At 36.5% G+C, this 16980-nt stretch overlaps 1 protein-coding gene across 4 annotated transcripts in view; it reads left to right on the top strand.

Moving 5' to 3' along the window:
- RYR2 (ryanodine receptor 2) overlaps nucleotides 1–16980 on the top strand; it is a 383162-nt gene that overhangs the window by 83843 nt on the left and 282339 nt on the right. For all 4 annotated transcript variants that reach the window (XM_058834705.1, XM_058834704.1, XM_058834703.1 and 1 more), the window contains exon 2: nucleotides 13855–13974. In XM_058834705.1, coding sequence (XP_058690688.1) covers nucleotides 13855–13974 — 120 coding nt within the window. The remainder of the gene's footprint in view (nucleotides 1–13854; nucleotides 13975–16980) is intronic.

The raw sequence follows: 16980 nt of genomic DNA, 5'->3' as shown, positions 1-16980 counted from the left end.
CTCTTTCTCAGACATCTCTGAATTACAACTAATAGTGTGATTTTTAGCAAGCGTGGCACTCGATAAATATCAGCCTGTGAAAAACAGGCTATACATAGAGCCTCATACTGGAAATAAAAGCGTTTATTTTTCTGTTATGCTTAGCAGAAATTCTGACATATTCTGGAAGGCCTTCTAGTATATCAGATGCAGCTCCTATGATAATATGATACTTTTTATTGTCCCAGTACTCTCAAAGTACGGTGGAAGCAGTGACAGAATTTCTTACTCTAAAGGAAAATGGGAAAAATGGAGTTCAGCGTATGATCATGAAATCAGTATTTGATAATTTTTCTTTTCAGCCATTATTAATCTGCTTTTAACATTTGTTTGTTTGGGAAAATGTAGGGTTTTTAAAAAAATGTAATACTGAAACATTTTTCCACTGTATAAACAAACATGGCAAGAATTTGTTGATGTTTGGTTTTTTTGCCCTTTCTCCTAGTTGGAAGCAGAGTGAAGCATATCATTTATCCATGTCATGTAAAAAATATATATCTATATATATGAAATAAACCATGAATATTCAAATATAAACTTGTGGTTTATAGTGTTTGAGTTTGTCCTTGTGCATAATTTTGTGTGTTGAAGCATTTGAAAGTTAGTGTTGAAGTAGCTGAAACATACTCCTGCGGTTGGTGATTTTCCATTTCACTGGCTCATGTACAGTAGCTGGAGAGTTTGTTCAAGGGAATAAACAGGAATTAAAAATCGAGTTGTCTCTGAATGTTACATTGCAACATGTACACAAGCCTGAAAGGTATTTTTCCACCTGCTTAATAACATATTTTTGTGACTCACAGTTCACTGCAGCCTTCTGTCACTGCACCTGATTAAAATCTGTGAAGAGTTACCTGCTGGTTTGAGAACTTGATGATAGAAATTCATTTTCCTGTGTGCCTGAAAATTCTTTAATGTTTCTAAGTTAGCAGTATACAGTGTGTTAGTTCAATCTTCCAGCTTTTCCATGATTTGTTCAGCTCCAAAAGGAAGACTGTGAAAGAATTGAGATAAATGATTAAATAACTGAGTGCCCTGAAAACTGGGGTAAAGAGAAACTCTTTTAGCAACCCATAATTTTTTTACTATTTCAAAAAGCAGGATCAGCACAGAATGCATAGGGATCTTCTTACTATTCTGTTAATACCTGCACAGACTCTTTAATAACCAAGTCTTCTACCTCAGGGTACTTTAATTTCTTATGCAGAAATTGTCAATCCTATGCTGCTATTGAACCGAATCTTTCAGTCTCTGTGTACTAAAATTATTTTTCAGTCTATAACAAAAAATGGAAATGGAATGGGAATGCAATTGTTACAAAATATTCAGTGCATCCTACTCTGGAGGAGGCATTCTATGTTCTCCAGTACTGACTGAATAGTAGCAAGGTAAAGCACTTAGGGTATTGCTCTGTACTTTCCCATGCTCACTAAAACCTGTGGCTATGTGGCTGCTGGATTAACGGGACCTAGGTTCTGCCACAGAAATCTGACCTTTTGGCAAACTCTGTCAGCTTTGGTGTAAAATACAAAATACATTCTGTGAGGAGGGAATGCCGCAGATAAGACCTGTTCAGGTGTTTCAGTTTTCAAGGTGTTGATGCTGGAGATGTAGCATTTAAGGATGACACAGGTTTGCTTCCCCATCCTCTATTTCACAACATTCCAGGAGTTGCCAAGAAGTAGCCTATTAATGTCAGAAAGAGGCAAGCCCAGAGGCCAGCTAGGGCACTTGACTCCTGTCAAAATATTTTGGGATTATTTTCACACCTTGCCTATTGCATCTTGTTGCTACCATGTAGCATCTTTCCTACTATTGTTAGGAAAGACTTGTGTCACTTTATGGCTCTTTTGCACATGGGGTTTTTTTTACAGTATACAGGGTAAATGGGACATAAATAGTTTAGAGACTGCTTTTGAGGACAGCTCTTGCCAGGTAAGCTCTGTGATCATGGTATGTCGTGATGTCTCAAATAAAATGAAGAGTTTTTACATAGTTATATTTTTCCTAGGACATATGAGGGCAGTTTAATGAATTATATTACATTGGTTTAAAACATAATTTTAAAAATAAATAGTATTTTTTTTCAAGTTTTCTGTTATGGTAAAAATGTGGTAGAAGTAGAGCTGGCAAGTTAAATAAAATGATTAATTTACTATTGTCCAGAACATCTTTCTTGAAGCAAAGTTCACTAAAAACAGGGCTGCAATGGTGTGGCTTGTCATACAACTTGATTAAAGTTGTTAAATAAATACAGCTTAACTACTGTGATTCAAAATTGGGGTAAAGTTAACAAGAACTGTGAATATGATCTGAGGTTCTTGGCTGGAAGAATGTTTTCCTGATAACACTTCCCTTGTAAAGCTGAGTACCATGACTAGGGCTAAAAATGCCTGACAATAAAAAAGGAACCTTGCCTAGCAGGCTTCACATCCTTGGCTGTCCCAGTGCTGCTGCCTTCACTGGCAGCTGGTATTATGGGTAGAACATCCTGCCCCAAAATAGAAATGATTTTATTTTTGTCACACAATATGCATATAAACTGTAATATGCTAGGTATAGTGATTTAGTCCTAAATGTGATCAAGATCAGACTGCTTCTGTTTGGCATTTTGTCTTTCTTGTTGTGACATCCCTGGGTATTTGTAAAGGTCAACAAAAGTCTTCTCCTTTCTTCCTACTGCTCAGTGTGGCCGGTTGTGTGTGCATCATTAAAACAGAGGTAGAGGAAATATTGGAGAGGCTTTTAAAACTGAAGTTTTAAAGTGGTGGGGTTAGAAAATCAGGGAATATTAGAGAGTATACCTGTGAAGATGAGTTTTTTATGAGATATCTGGAAATCCAGAAGGCAAATGCCATGTGGTTTTTTTTTTTTTCAGGGATAGATGGATAAGATGTTAAAAATTTAATCCCTAAAAAGAGTTCCATATTCAGGGGAGGATGGTTGTCTGTACCTGGTGTTCTCCTGCTAGTAGCTCTGACTTGAATCACTGGGTGTAATCAAAATCACTAATCACTGCTCTTTCAATATATCAGTTCCCCGTTTATCCTGCTGCCTCATTTTACCTTCTTGTTGAGAAGAGCAGTAAGATTTCGATTGTTTTGCATTTTTCAAAATGCAAGTACTGTTTAAACCTGATGGTAATTGTGCTAAACAGAGGCAAAATAGCTCAGCTGCAGGCCACAGGCAGTCTTGGAACCAAGCATCTGACCTGTTCATTGTTTCCTGTTCCCAGGGCCCTGCAGGTAAGGCCACCAAGCAGACTTCCAGCTGCTTTAATGTATTGTATATATTTTCCTATCACTGTACATATGGAGGATATTTCTTCTGAGTCATTTTTTAAAGGCAAAACAAATATATCAAATAAGTTGGGGAAAAATGGTCTTAAGCACAGGGGAGTAACTTGACAAATGAGAAATTTTGGTAGGGGATCTGGGAGTGAAATTCATCTGCCACTTCTGTCAATTTAATGTTCTTCCTGTCAGCTGCACTGTCCCTACAAAAGGCATTTATTTCCTGGTTTCTAGGCATTATAGTTTCTTAGATAAAAAGAATATAGTGTAGTGTTTTGAGACTGCTGCATTTTTTATTCTGTACACTGATGTTTTGCTAAATAGGTACATTGGGGCAGGTTAAGAAGAGATAAATGCTGAACAGCAGCTCTCTTTGGAGACAGTGGATATTGGTCCCCTTTTTGAAGGTACAACCAGTATCTTTAATGAAAAAATTAAAATATCTTTTGCACTTGATTATGTAGTGAAGATGTCTAGGAACTGGGTTTTCAGTGTAATGATTGCTTGGGGTTTCATAATATGGTTCAGATCCAGCTGTGTGATGGCCTTTTTGTGGTGTTTTAAGCTGGGTAGAGATTGAATATTGGCAGTAGCTCTTTTTGACTCTTGTCCCATGTTCATTGGGAGGTACCACATCCCATCTTAATGATTTTATTAATGGTCTACAGGAAAGAATCAGTCATAAATCAAAGATGCTCAGAAGAGAAGTTGTGAACCGTAGTCTGAGAGAATTTTTTGAAATGGATTTAGTCAAAGAAGAGTTCAGAAAGGTGGTAGATTTCTCATGGAAACAAGGAGGTGTCTTAGAGTAAATGTGTGATGTGAAAGGTTAATCTCATAAATTATAGCAGCTTCAGAATTAAAGCAGGGAGAAATATTGACAGAGGATTACATGGCTGAAACAGATGAAGATGGGAATGAATCTTTCCCCTTGCTCCAAAAATAAACACAGTGACAGGTGGGTCTGTGGGAATTGGAGGGGAAAGTCGCATGATTGATTGGGCTGCTGCAAAATATCAGTTTGTCAGAGCATTGAATTGGAACAATTCAAGAAATACTGCTGATAAAAGATGAAGGGAAGAGAAAGTGAACTAGGATGGAATGTGCAGACTCAAGCAGATGGTCATATTACAAACTTAGCTGCCTGAGACTGCTCAAAAGATCCAAGACTCCAGTCTTGGCTGATGAACCTTTTCTCACGTATTCTTGCATGAAAGGGATGATGTAGAGGGGAGGTTTTCACAGTTTGAATTGGAGTGAGAGGACCTTTTTGATGAGAGAGGTGTGTTCCTAGTGCCTTCTTGCTCTGGAACTCATTAATAAGAATATACAGAAAAAAGTATGTTTGTTCAGTTTGAGTCTCAGTATTTTGTGACCCTGAACAAATTATTTGCTTTAACAAGTATCTCTGTTTTCCAGCTGAGATTAATGAGGTATTTCTCAGAAAAGTGTTGTAAAACTAAAAAGCTTCAATGATTATTTTAAAATGCAGCATTTTCAGATACTGGTGAGGCTTGGGATTTATTAGCTTTTGAGTGCTGTGGGGTTATGAAGTCCTTGATATTTGTTAGAGTTTGCTACCTTCCTAACTGATTCAGATAATAGAGACAATCTTCTGTTTGCCTGCAGAATCTTTTGGACACTTTTTCTAGCATGCTCTCACCTCTGTATTTACTGCTACTGTTATTCACACCAGCAAAATCAAATATAGCATAGAGATCTCCTATGCTGTAATCACACCTTTGAGTGCAGAAGAGGCATAGCCTGGAACTACTGAGTGAGGGTGTAATGCAATAGATTCTTATCAAATTCCTAAAATAGGTGGAATTACATCAAAGATAAATTTGAAATAGTGAGGCTGTTAAAAAGCTGAGATCAGCTCACCAGATGTTTTTGTTTAATTTAGTAGCTACACTTTGTTGCAGATGTTTTCCACCACTCTTCTGTCAGATGCGTCAAATGCAGAGTTAGCCATTGCTAACTATGGTAACAGACAAGTTTATTATTAGACACTGACAGCTGAAATTGGCATTTTTTTAAAGATTGTAGGACCACAGAAGCTAATTGGTGAGAAGTAATAAAATGAACCATCTAATTTGGAAATATGATTGTTAGCAGAAGTCAATCAAGAGCATGCTAGCACATGCACATGAATGCTGAAACTAAATTTGACACTGTTTCATGATGACTCGGTGGAATAAAGAGCTGGAAGAGGAAGCATTTGGATTATATGTATATAGCACATCTGCTTTCAGTGTTGTTTGCACGTTGCTATCACTAGTAGGTAGTTTGCTCAAGGAGGTGGCTAGCATGTGCAGCTGAAGGTTACAGTCACCTACAATACCACAGCAGTGCCCAGCCAGACCAAAGCCAGTGCTGTGCTTGTTTCTCCATGAAGCACTTCTCAGAGCACAGAAAGTGCCATTGTTACCTGGTTGTGCTGGAGCTGTGCATTCTGTTTGTTCATTGCCTTCTGATCGCGCTTGTCATTTCCTTTGGGTGGCTGTGGAATGCACAGACTGGGATGGGCGCTGTGTCTGAGACACTCTGCAGTGCTGAAGCATAGCCCCTACATAAACTCTGCTTTGCCATATAACATCATGCCATCCTAGTGCTGTGTAACAAGTTTTTTTTCGTTGTATTTAGTGTTTGCTTTCTGACAGGCTCTTTGTATCATTGCTCTTTAGTGAAGACTTTTTATGACAAGTGCAGAAAATGAATCTGTGTGACTCAACATGGGTTCTTTTCTTCAGGTTTGGTTTTCTTTTTTTTCTTTTTTTTCTGCCACTTGTCTTTAGTACTGCAGATTGCCATGAAATTCCTGTAATGTTGCAAATTATTTTGATGACTAAGTTAGAACTTTTTGGGGAAGGAGGAGGAGGTAACACGGTTATTGTACAAGCAGCCGGCTTCATAGTACTGTATTGAGAACTACCAGCTGATCTGGTCCTTTGGAATTCCATCTGTTCTGCCTGGGGTTTTCTTTCTCAAAGGAGAATTCCATTGGAATAAGGTTGAATTCTTAGGAAATTACTCCTCCTACAGGATAAAACTAAAACATGTACAATTAAATGTGTTCATACCATTTAGAATTGTGGGGCCAGAAAAGTCATCTCTCTTCTTCTCATCCTGAGACAAGTTCAATTATGCATAAATCATCTTGAAAGAAGTTTTCTTGAGCAGTTTTTGCAGTCTTGTAATGATGAAGCTTCTTAACTGGTCTGTAAAAATGCTTTATTTTCAGAAAACTTTCCCTGTCGAATACTTTTTCCCTTAATGCAATAAGGAACAGTATTACCTGTCCTCTATTCCATGTTTTAGTGACAAAAATACCAATGTTGCCAAATTTTCCCATAATCTAAGCGGACTGCATCCCAGCAGTTTTTCTGGATCTTTCCTGTTTCCCTTTAGGTATCATCAGTCTTCTTGTTATCTGTCCTTCCCTTACTCAAAATGAAGAGTCAGAATGGCTGAACTGCACTATTGCAGTTGAGTGATCTGCAACCAAGGAGGTAGTGTAGTTGTGGTTTGAGCTTAGAGTAATCAAAAGTTTGTGGCCTTTTTTACTTTGGTCACAGTCTTTGTGTTCAGATGTCAGAAGCTCTAGAGTCATTGTCCTAAATTGGTATTTAAAATTTAGTACTTTGTTGAAGGCACTGGCTGATCAGTCAATTACAGAATTAACAGTTCAGTTCTGTTGCTGTCTTTGATACGGTTGTTGGAAAGCTTTTTAACCTCTGCAGATCATAGTTCTTGCATGTTATGTATGTGGTGTTTCATAAATCTTGTGCATCAAGGCTTCCATTTGTTATCTGCAGGGACTTGGAGAAGGAAAAACACCATCTTAGCTTGTTACTTGACTTCTCTGTTGTAGCTTTTTGCCTTCTAAAGCACAGAACGAAAAAGGCTCTGGGGCAACTAGTAGTAGTAGGGCTTCTGACAAGACTAACAGCGCGTTGTGTCTGTTACTCTGGTGCCTATCATTAAAAAAAAGTCACATCTGATTTTTGATTTTTCTTTTTTTTTGGCTGGCCAGATGTCTGGTGTCATCTTAGGGGATTGATTTGTGGACCCTATTATCCTGTTAATATATGTTTGCCTGTAATTATATGAGTCTTGTGCTCAATGACCCACAGGTCCTTCAAACCTTTACTCTACTCTCTAATCTAGTGTTTATCTCAACAAGGCAAAGGGAAGTTGAAGTTTATAAGTCAAGAAGTATTCTACAGTTTTCCTGGGCAGAAAGCAGTTTGTACTGGCTAAACTTCTATTTGTAAATCTACAAAATAGATCAAAGTATGTGTAGTGCCTATTCCCATTGCACGGTTCAGTTGCACAGCTGAACAGTAAATCGGATGGAGTCAAGCAGAACTCTGCCTGTGTGGCATTTGAGGGATTTGCCTCCTATTAAAAATTGAGATATTAAATTAAAGTCTGTAATGAGATCCTGATTTATAGCACATGGAAGTTGAGGAAACATTCCACTAACTGCAGTATTTATCACATAAAACAGCAGGAGGAATTTGAATGTATAAGCATAACTTACCAAGTTTAATCTTTGAATGTTGAATTTTGCAAATGTGACACTCCTTTCTCTACACTCTTTCAGAACTGGTATATTGTCAGGGCACAGTAGAAACACAGAGTCAGCATTATATCTTTAAGGGAGGTAATTATGTATAATCAGATTGTGAAGAGCACAGCAAATTATTTAAATTAGTAATAACTCATGTTATTTGTTGCATTCTCTGCAAAGAAGTAAAATATGAAGTATAAAATCTAAAATCAAGGGAAATACTTCAAAAAGGTTGCCTGTTTTTGTCATGAAATGGAGGGGAAATACAAATGTTATAGTCATGACTTGAGTTTAAGCACCTCAGGCTGAAGCACATACAAGTGTTTCTAAAGAAATGTATTGCTTGTGGTATATTGCTACTTTATTTATCTTCACCTTTTCCTGTAGAGGATTGTAGAGTAGAAGCTCCAATAATCCAATTTTCTTGCATGGTTAAGATAAAACACTTGGAGGTAGTAATGGGATAGTTTGTAAAACAGGAGAATGACATATTGTAAGAAAATATATTTTGCATTCTCAGAAAATGGAGAAAAAAAAGGAAATTATTCAATACTTATCTTTTGACTCCCCATTAAACAATTACCAGATATGAATTAAATCAGAAGTTATAGAAATATGTGAAATGATTAAAAGTTTAAAGGACAACAATGTGCAGAATAAAAATAAAATAAAATAAAACATGATGAATATCTAAAAAACCTCCACCAAACAAGCCACCAAGTATCCAGTTTCCAGGAAAATGCCACAGCAAGTACTCTGCCCTCTAAATTCCAGATATGTCCATGTTGAAGAGGTACTAACAGCTACTGCACTGTAGATGTGCCCACCTGTGGGAATTGTCAGACACTTGTAGTTCTTTAGAATTAACATTGAGAGGGTTAAGGATTAGTCAGAAGTGACTTTACATGGCAGGTAACAATTTTCAGGGTTTAAAGGACACAATGTCACTATTAGAAGGAAATACATGCATGCATATATGTATGAGCAATGTAACAAAAACATATCTACCTATACATATGTATGCATATGTGATTTTGTCCAGTTGGAACTTGAAATTAATTTCTGGCAAAATACACGTAGTCAAAACACTTATGTTGGAACATAACATGCCCAGATCTTGACATGAGAAATCGACCTTTCTTCTTGACTGGGTAGTATATATTTCATGTAATTATAGGAGGTTTGAGTACGTTTCATAGAGAAGTCAAATACTTGCTGCAAATGAAATTAAGTGCTATTAAAGAGCTTGAAAACTTGCTGTTTTAATAATGTACCTTGAGAGCAAACCTATGCTCTTTCCTCATTGATCTGGTCTTTCAGAGTGCAGTTCTAAGGATGCAGTTTGCCAATTTATGGCTATTACTGGCAGTATTTTGGATTTAGGTGTAATTTTTAGCTGTAGAAAATGCTGTGGTGCTGTTAAAAGCAAGTGTTGTTTTGTTTTTTTAGACACTAGGGTCCTCTGCTAAATCATTCAGTATTTATTTAGTATCTGTGAGTATAAAGATTTCATGACAAGAATTACATAATACTTAATGAATAGATATTATTAAAAATCTTCTATATTCTGCTTTTTAACCAATAACTGTCCTTGCTTTTCCAAACTGGACATTTAAAAAAAAAAGTAGGGCATTGTGACATAGATGACATCTACCTGAATTTTTCAGAGTACTTCTTGAAAAATCAGAATTCATACTGTAGTGTTCTTATCAAAGGCATGTGCTGTTTAAGTCACCACAGGTGTCTGACATGACACAAATGCAGAATATCTTCATGCTGGGAGATATGGTATCTTTTAAACTGGAGACTGGTGCACTGGCTGAAACAATGATTCATCAGGATTAATGGGTTACTCCAGGATGGTTCTTGCTCATCATTTTAAAGCATTATATATGGCTGCTTATGGAAGCTTTAGCTGCACAGTGCCTTCCACAAATTCATTTCATAGAATCCTTGAATGTTAAGGGTTTGGAAGGGACCTTGGAGATAGTTCCAACCCCCTCATCCTGGGCAGGGACACTTCACACTAGACTGGGATGCTCAAGGCCTTTTCAAACCTGACTTTAAGTCTGGCAGGGTTGAAGCCTGTTCCAGTGTCTCATCGCCCTGACAGAATATTATATTTCATGTGGATAAAAAGTTTGTACAAGTGATTGATTACGTTGTAGCATTAAACACCCGTGCTTGAAGTTAGTTTCTTGAACTCTGAAAAGTTTGTCTGTGTTTAGTTTACTGTGATGTCAAATAACTCAACATTTGCAGATATGTTTAAAAGGGATAAATATTCTTTTCAGGACATTTGCATTGCCTCTACCCCCCTGAATTTTCAGTCAAGTGTGAAGAGAGTTGAAAAATTTGCTTAACTTCTGACAGGTACCGTTACAGCTGTATTAGTTATCATAATCTAATACCAGAAGATAATAGGAAGGAATAAGCCAGTTTGAGACATCTTATAATTCAAGATTTAGGAATATCTGAAAGATATTTTTCTTTCATAGACATTTTGTACGATGCATATTTTAGTGTTCTTCATACAAGAGCAAAGTGACCTTCAGTGAAGGTCTCTGGTAGTGAGACTTCAGATAAGGAAATTATGCATTTTTAGCTCTCTTGATACTGGAACTGCTTATCATTTTCTGATTTAAAAACAGGTTTAGAAAAATTCTGCTGGGATGCTTATCCACTTACCAGTCTGCTTTAAAGAAATGTAATGGAATAATGTATCAATATAATTCTGCAACACAATCAAGTTGAATATCTGTAGGAATCTTTTGAACACATAGTAAATGTTGGAAGACTGAATCTAATGTGGAGCCTATATTATATAATTCTGTAATGATGGCACCAAAATGCAAAGTAACTTAGAACTCTCTGGGTGTGACACTCATTATCTGTAATTACCTTTCATGTGATCTGACAATGGTATGACATCTTTCTTAACCTTATGTGCCAGTTGTTTCCACACCACCTGGACTAGAACAGTAAGTTCCACAACTCTCTGACTCCGGGGCCTGAATTAAGAGAGCATTTGTGACCATCTTCATAAAAAAAATCAAAGAAAATATAACAGAGTTGAAATTTTACTTGTTTTAATGAAAATGTCCTGCCAACCCAGAAACAAACTTTGGAGAAGGGTGTGTGGGGGTGATTTATTTTCATGAACTTGTAAGCATTCAATAATAAAAAGTCTGTTTTTGTTTGCCAAGTATGTAAAAAGCTAATCCATGTCTGCTGTACACTGCACAGAGAAAGAAGGGGAAAATGTTTGCAAAATGAATTGAGTAAGTTTGTGTGTCAGGAAATTTAGTAGTTGCTGTATTCCTGTTCTTAATCCTCTAACAGTCAGCATCTGCATTATACATGTGTGCTTGGTAATTGAGCTTAATTGGTTTGCAGGGAAGGGTATGATACATTAGATCATTAACTAAAATAAAGTATGACAGAGACTTGCCCCAAACCACCTTATATTTTTGCTGCTGTCAGCATGGAATAATTTTTGGAGATGGGCTATGTAGAAAACTTTTCACATGTTCTCTAAAAGCCTAGCATACAATGGTAGAAAATGGGGCATTACAAAACAAATTTGGTGTTTCATTTCAGTAGAAAACCTTATGTTGTTTACTTCTGGCTGTGGAGGTACAATGTTGGAATTTCCTTTAGCAACCCTTTTTTGGAGACAACTCTAGCACAATGATGACAGGGTCACTGAAATTTCTATTCTGCTGGGGTGGTTACTTCAAGGAACCTTCAAGGAAGAAGGGCTAGGAAGAGAAAGAAGGAAAATGTAATTATATAGCTTCAATATAACACCACTGTTTTTAACCTGAAAAGAAACTTTATTTGAATCAAGTGTAGTTGAGATTAGGAAATAGTAATTTAATGCTTGAAAAATAAGCACAACCAACCACTTGGTCTTCCCTGCCAATGCTATGGGTTTTAATAGATGATGTTACTTTTACAGAGTACACAGCAAAGCTGTTAGGTCTCTATGTGTGGTCTTTTCTATCCTTGATATTGGCCTTCAGGGATTTTTCTTTGTTAACTATGATTTTACAGTGTGAACCTCACCAGTAACATATGCATGTGTTACGTTTTTTGGTTTTAATGCTTGACTGGAAGCAGTTATTACTTTTCACCTCTATAATTGACTGTGAATTGCAGCATGGGCATTGTGGCAGGTACACAAGGAAAATTGCTTTACCTATACTTACCTTTTCCATATGGGGACAATTAAAATAGGGTAACAGGAATTAATTTTTTCAAGTGTCCGATTAAGCTCTCTGTAAGCTCCTGTTCTTCTCAGATTGAGATACACTTCAATTTAAGCTAGTTTAATTGTTTGAGTAAAGTAAACGGAACCAAATGAAAACTAGCTTAATTCAGGATGTTTACAGGTGGCTTCAAATCATTCAGTTCAATTTGAATTCAGGTGTTTATTTAATTTGATGAACTTTTCTGAATGTCCTTCTGTAGCAAGCTGCCCTTAAGATTAGCTTCTTTTTCGTAAACATTCCTACTTTAATGCATGCATTTTTGTAGTCTCAGCCTGTTCTGCTTCCAGTTGCATGCTTCATCTTGTAGTTTTGTTGTTTTACTTATTGAATTTTATTTACAGTGTTAAATATGGCCTCTTCATAGTCATTCATTTGAAATTTATTGTTGGAAAATCATAAATGTATTGGCAGAATGCATACGGGTATGCTATTTTTTCTATTCTAAAACAGAAAATCTTTGCTAGAAAATAGACTCATTGCAACAAAATTTTCTTTCTTTAACTTGAACCATATATCTACAGAGATTCTCCAGCTGCTAATCGTGTTACTTAGAAGAACTGTGATCTCTGCCTCTGTTTTTGGGGGCTTGTTAATATGATCTTTAACTATTACTACACAGATTTAGTCCTGTAAAATTTTAGTTAATACATGTTAAGGACTAAGGAACGCAGTGTTTGCTTTACTGGGTGCAAGATATCATTGGTTCCTCCTTGTCCTACACCCGCCTTTCTCTGAAATACTGAGCAGAGCTATGGGACAGCTTTCCCAATAACTCATTTTCCCTTTTAATTCTGAGTATTTCCTGATATAAAATCTCTTTATATGCTTGCACATTAGGATAAGCACAGAGCACTTAATTGACAAGTTCATAAAAGTCTATTAAACTCGGTATAAGATAGTGGTAGTACTTTCTGTGATAAGATTCAGCACTCTGCTTAGTCATCATACTTTTATTATCTTCTATCACAAAGTCTTGCTTGCTCTCAGAAGTCTCAGCAAGCCACCACACCTCCTTCTCTTAAGAACCTGTGGGTAGTTCTCTCCACAGCTTTTACCAGGAGCAGCAGTGATTAGACACTAGCTCATTGGAAGAAAAACCCTTTATTAATTAAATTACACAAGATTATACAAAGATTACTTTCCAACTTACTGCAAAAACCCTAAGTTATGAACTGTATAGACAGAGTGGCTCTGAAGAGAGGAAATTTTTTTCTCTTTTGTTTACTTATTTCTTTACAATCTTCTATGCACTTGCACTATCTAGAATATGTGCAGTATATACACAAACAGATTAACTGAAATGTATATGGTACCCATCAATTAATTGATTTCAAGCTTTTCTACTTATTTGCATTGTATGAAAAGACCTATGAAAGAAATACTAATTCCTGTTTACTTTGTGTGTAGTTAAAATAAAACTCCTTCTTTGACTTTTATTACCTTGACAGGCAAACAGAAAGAGCACGTATGCAGTTACTATAATTATTTTAATTGATTTGCCCACATTTACAATTCAAAATAAAAAATATGCTGAGGTTTGATTCTGCTTGTGTTCAGGGACTTAAGTTTGTGCATTTAGCAGTGATTTTCTAAAAGCTTCCATAGGTCTTGTTGGGTCAGAAACATAATTCTCTTAAAACTAACTCTCTTTTTGCTTTTTTTGTTTTGGTAGGATGATGAAGTGGTTCTACAATGCACTGCAACTGTTCACAAGGAGCAACAGAAATTGTGTCTTGCTGCAGAAGGATTTGGCAACAGGCTTTGCTTTTTGGAATCCACATCTAATTCTAAGGTACCCCACTGAGTGTTGTAATTGTCATTTCATGTCACGAAGCAAGAATAGTTGTAGCATTGCTTGTTTTGGTTTAATATATACAAATCTGTCAAGGAGAAGGGACAAATCAAATCTGTCACTTATATAAGGAATATTTAATGCCCATTCAAAGTTTAATTGTTCCTTTGTCCTTTGGCTGGACTCTGGTGTAATGTTTTCTGTTTTGGGTTTACTTTAAAACTAGTTAGCTATAGAAGTCCACCCCAAATAATACGCTTGTTATTTTGCTGGTCTGAAATCAGTTGTAGTAAGCCAGAGCAACTTTTGTGTACTGCAACTCAAAAGATAAGTTGATTTCTCTGATTCTAACTCCACAGAAAAGAGAGCAATTATTCTATTTATGGTAAGTTGTGTGGCATTTATATTGAAATGATTATTACTTTGAGACCTGATTCCCTATCTGAGCATAGTGCAAGTATCAAAATGACCTCATCTAACACATTTTATCTAAGCCTTCTCTAATGCTGGTATATGTGCAGTAGATAGAGTGGTTTGAAAAAATAACTTCACTGTTTATTGCAAAGGAAGGATTTTGTTTCACAATCACATATGCTCAAATAAATGTTATGAAGACGAAAATGGGCCTCCTGTGGGCAGAACTTGTTTTATGGACAAAGTAATGGATATACTTGGGCATTTTATTAATAGAAAGGGAAGAATGTTGTTTAACGTATTTGTTTTTTCTTTAGTTGAAATATAAATATTAAATAAGAAAATATAATAAAGGCAAATCATCTGGAAAGACATCTAGAAAGATTTAGAACAAAAAATGATGGTTATCTTGCCAGCTTTCATAACATCACTTTGATTTTCTCTGATACTTCACAGAGTAATGCTTCATTTTCTGTCTCATCATTTTGAATGCATTATTCATAATAATAAATTTTTCACTAGGATATTAATGATTCATTATAATAGCAGTGATCTTGATGAAGTAATTCATGCTGCTCTGTTTTAAATGAATCTTTTTAACAATAAAAATGTGCTAGGATAGAAGTTGTAGTGCTAGTTGCCTGTGAGGTCTGAAAGATCTATTTAATGAATTTGTTATCATTCAGTAAGTTTGGATATTAAATCTGCAGTCTCTCTCTCTCCATATAAAACTCCTGAATATTCCTGTCTTGCAGGAATATAGTGTAGGCTTCATATCAGTTTGGTATGCTTGTTTGCTGATGCTGATTTTTCTCCTTGTTTTATGAAGCAATCTGTATTTTGCTCAGTTTTCATGAGCTTGGGGGTAAAAAAAGCAAACAAAAGAAAGCCCAAGCAGCTCATCTGTGTTTTAATTTTTAAGGGCTGACAGTTGCTAGGATGAACTCCTCTGAAGTCATTCATAGATATAAATACTGAGGGAGCCATGAAATTACCAAATTCTTAATGCAAAGATGACTATAAATAAGAGTAAATAAAAATGTTTTTACTCCTAATGCCTGTACCTATTGCATGTTACTATTATGTTATATAAGGAGGAACATAGAAATATACAGAGAGGTATATGATAATTTGAAAATAGTTCCAGCAGAGTTCTTGAGCCTGTTAAAAAAATTCTATGCATGTCTTAGAGGCTGTTTCCAGTTAGAGTGGGACTGTGATGCACTTTAATGCAAACAGTAGAGTGGCATCTGATTTACAGGCAGGGATCAAGGATAGGATGCAAACCCAAGCACCAGTAATAGGCAAGCACAAGTAATAGACTTCAGCTATCATCCTGGACTTACATTTTTGAGAATGCTTGTTACTATCCTGTGCTTTTCTCCAGTATCTTTCAGGATGTGAGGACATGTAGCTGACATTTTATTAGCACAACTTCTTCGCGTGCACTTTCCTGCCCCAGGATCACTAAATAATTCACACGACTTAAACAGTGGTCAAAGTGAAGATATATATTGATAGAATAATTTGGTAACTACTGACTATTGACACTTATCTCTGTACAGCAATAACAGTGGGAGATAAGGCACAAGATGAATGTACAGGGCAAAGTAAACAAGGAGTTCATTCACCTGTTCCCATGAGCAGGCAGGTGTTCATCCTGAGGAGAACAAGGCTTCATCATGCATCATGGTGGCTTGCTAAGACAAATGCTGTTATTCTGAAGACTCCCTGCTTCCTTTTTCATCCCCCCCCTGCTCTGAACACTGAGCATGACGTTGTGTGGTCTGGAATATCCCTTGGGTTTGCTGGAGTCAGCTGTTCAGCTGTATTCCCCCACAGCTCCTTGTCACCCCCGGCCTGCTTGCTGGTGGAGGGGCTTGAGGAGCAGAAAAGGTCTTGACTTAGTGCAAAGCTGCAAATTGCTCAAATTGACCCCATATCTTGAAGAGTAAGATAACAGATAAGGAAGACATCAGGTCTAAATTCTGCATAATTTTATTAATAGGAGACAGTCCTGAATATAAAACATACAGGTTTGCCCAAGATAAACGTGTGACTACCTCTTCTGTAGGAGGGTAGTAGCTCAAGAATAATATTTCTATTTCAATTTCTTCCAATTTCAAAGCAGATCTTTGTTCAATCCTAGAACAAAGATCTTGTTCTAGGAATAGGTTGTAAGTGTCAAGTGTATAACAATATTAGATTTATAAACCATCAAAAATCTTTAACATTGAAAAAGTTGCAGCAACAAGAATAGCAAAACGCAAAGACGATGTGCTGAGGACAAAATGTAAATTGCTTACTTTCCTTATCTCATGCAATTATTTCTTTAGAAGATTTTATCAAATCTATAGCATGAGTTTTTATTTCGTAAGTAGGAAGAAGAAAATGAGGGATGGCTGTCAGAAAAAAAAGGCAAGAGTCTCATTGTTGTGGTTTAACTCCAGCCAGCAGCCAAGCCCCACAGAGCTGCTTGCTCACTCCCTTGGGATAAGGGGTGGGGTCAGGGAGAGAATCAGAAGGGTAAAAGTGAGAAAGCAGAAGAGGCCTTGGCTCTATGCAAGCCCTGCTCAGCAACAACAAAAACAT

This window comes from Poecile atricapillus, chromosome 3 (genome assembly GCF_030490865.1).
Source record: "Poecile atricapillus isolate bPoeAtr1 chromosome 3, bPoeAtr1.hap1, whole genome shotgun sequence".
In the NCBI taxonomy this organism is placed as follows: Eukaryota; Metazoa; Chordata; class Aves; order Passeriformes; family Paridae; genus Poecile; species Poecile atricapillus.
Note: the sequence above shows the minus strand (reverse complement) of the source record. Positions and strands in the feature narration are given on the sequence as shown.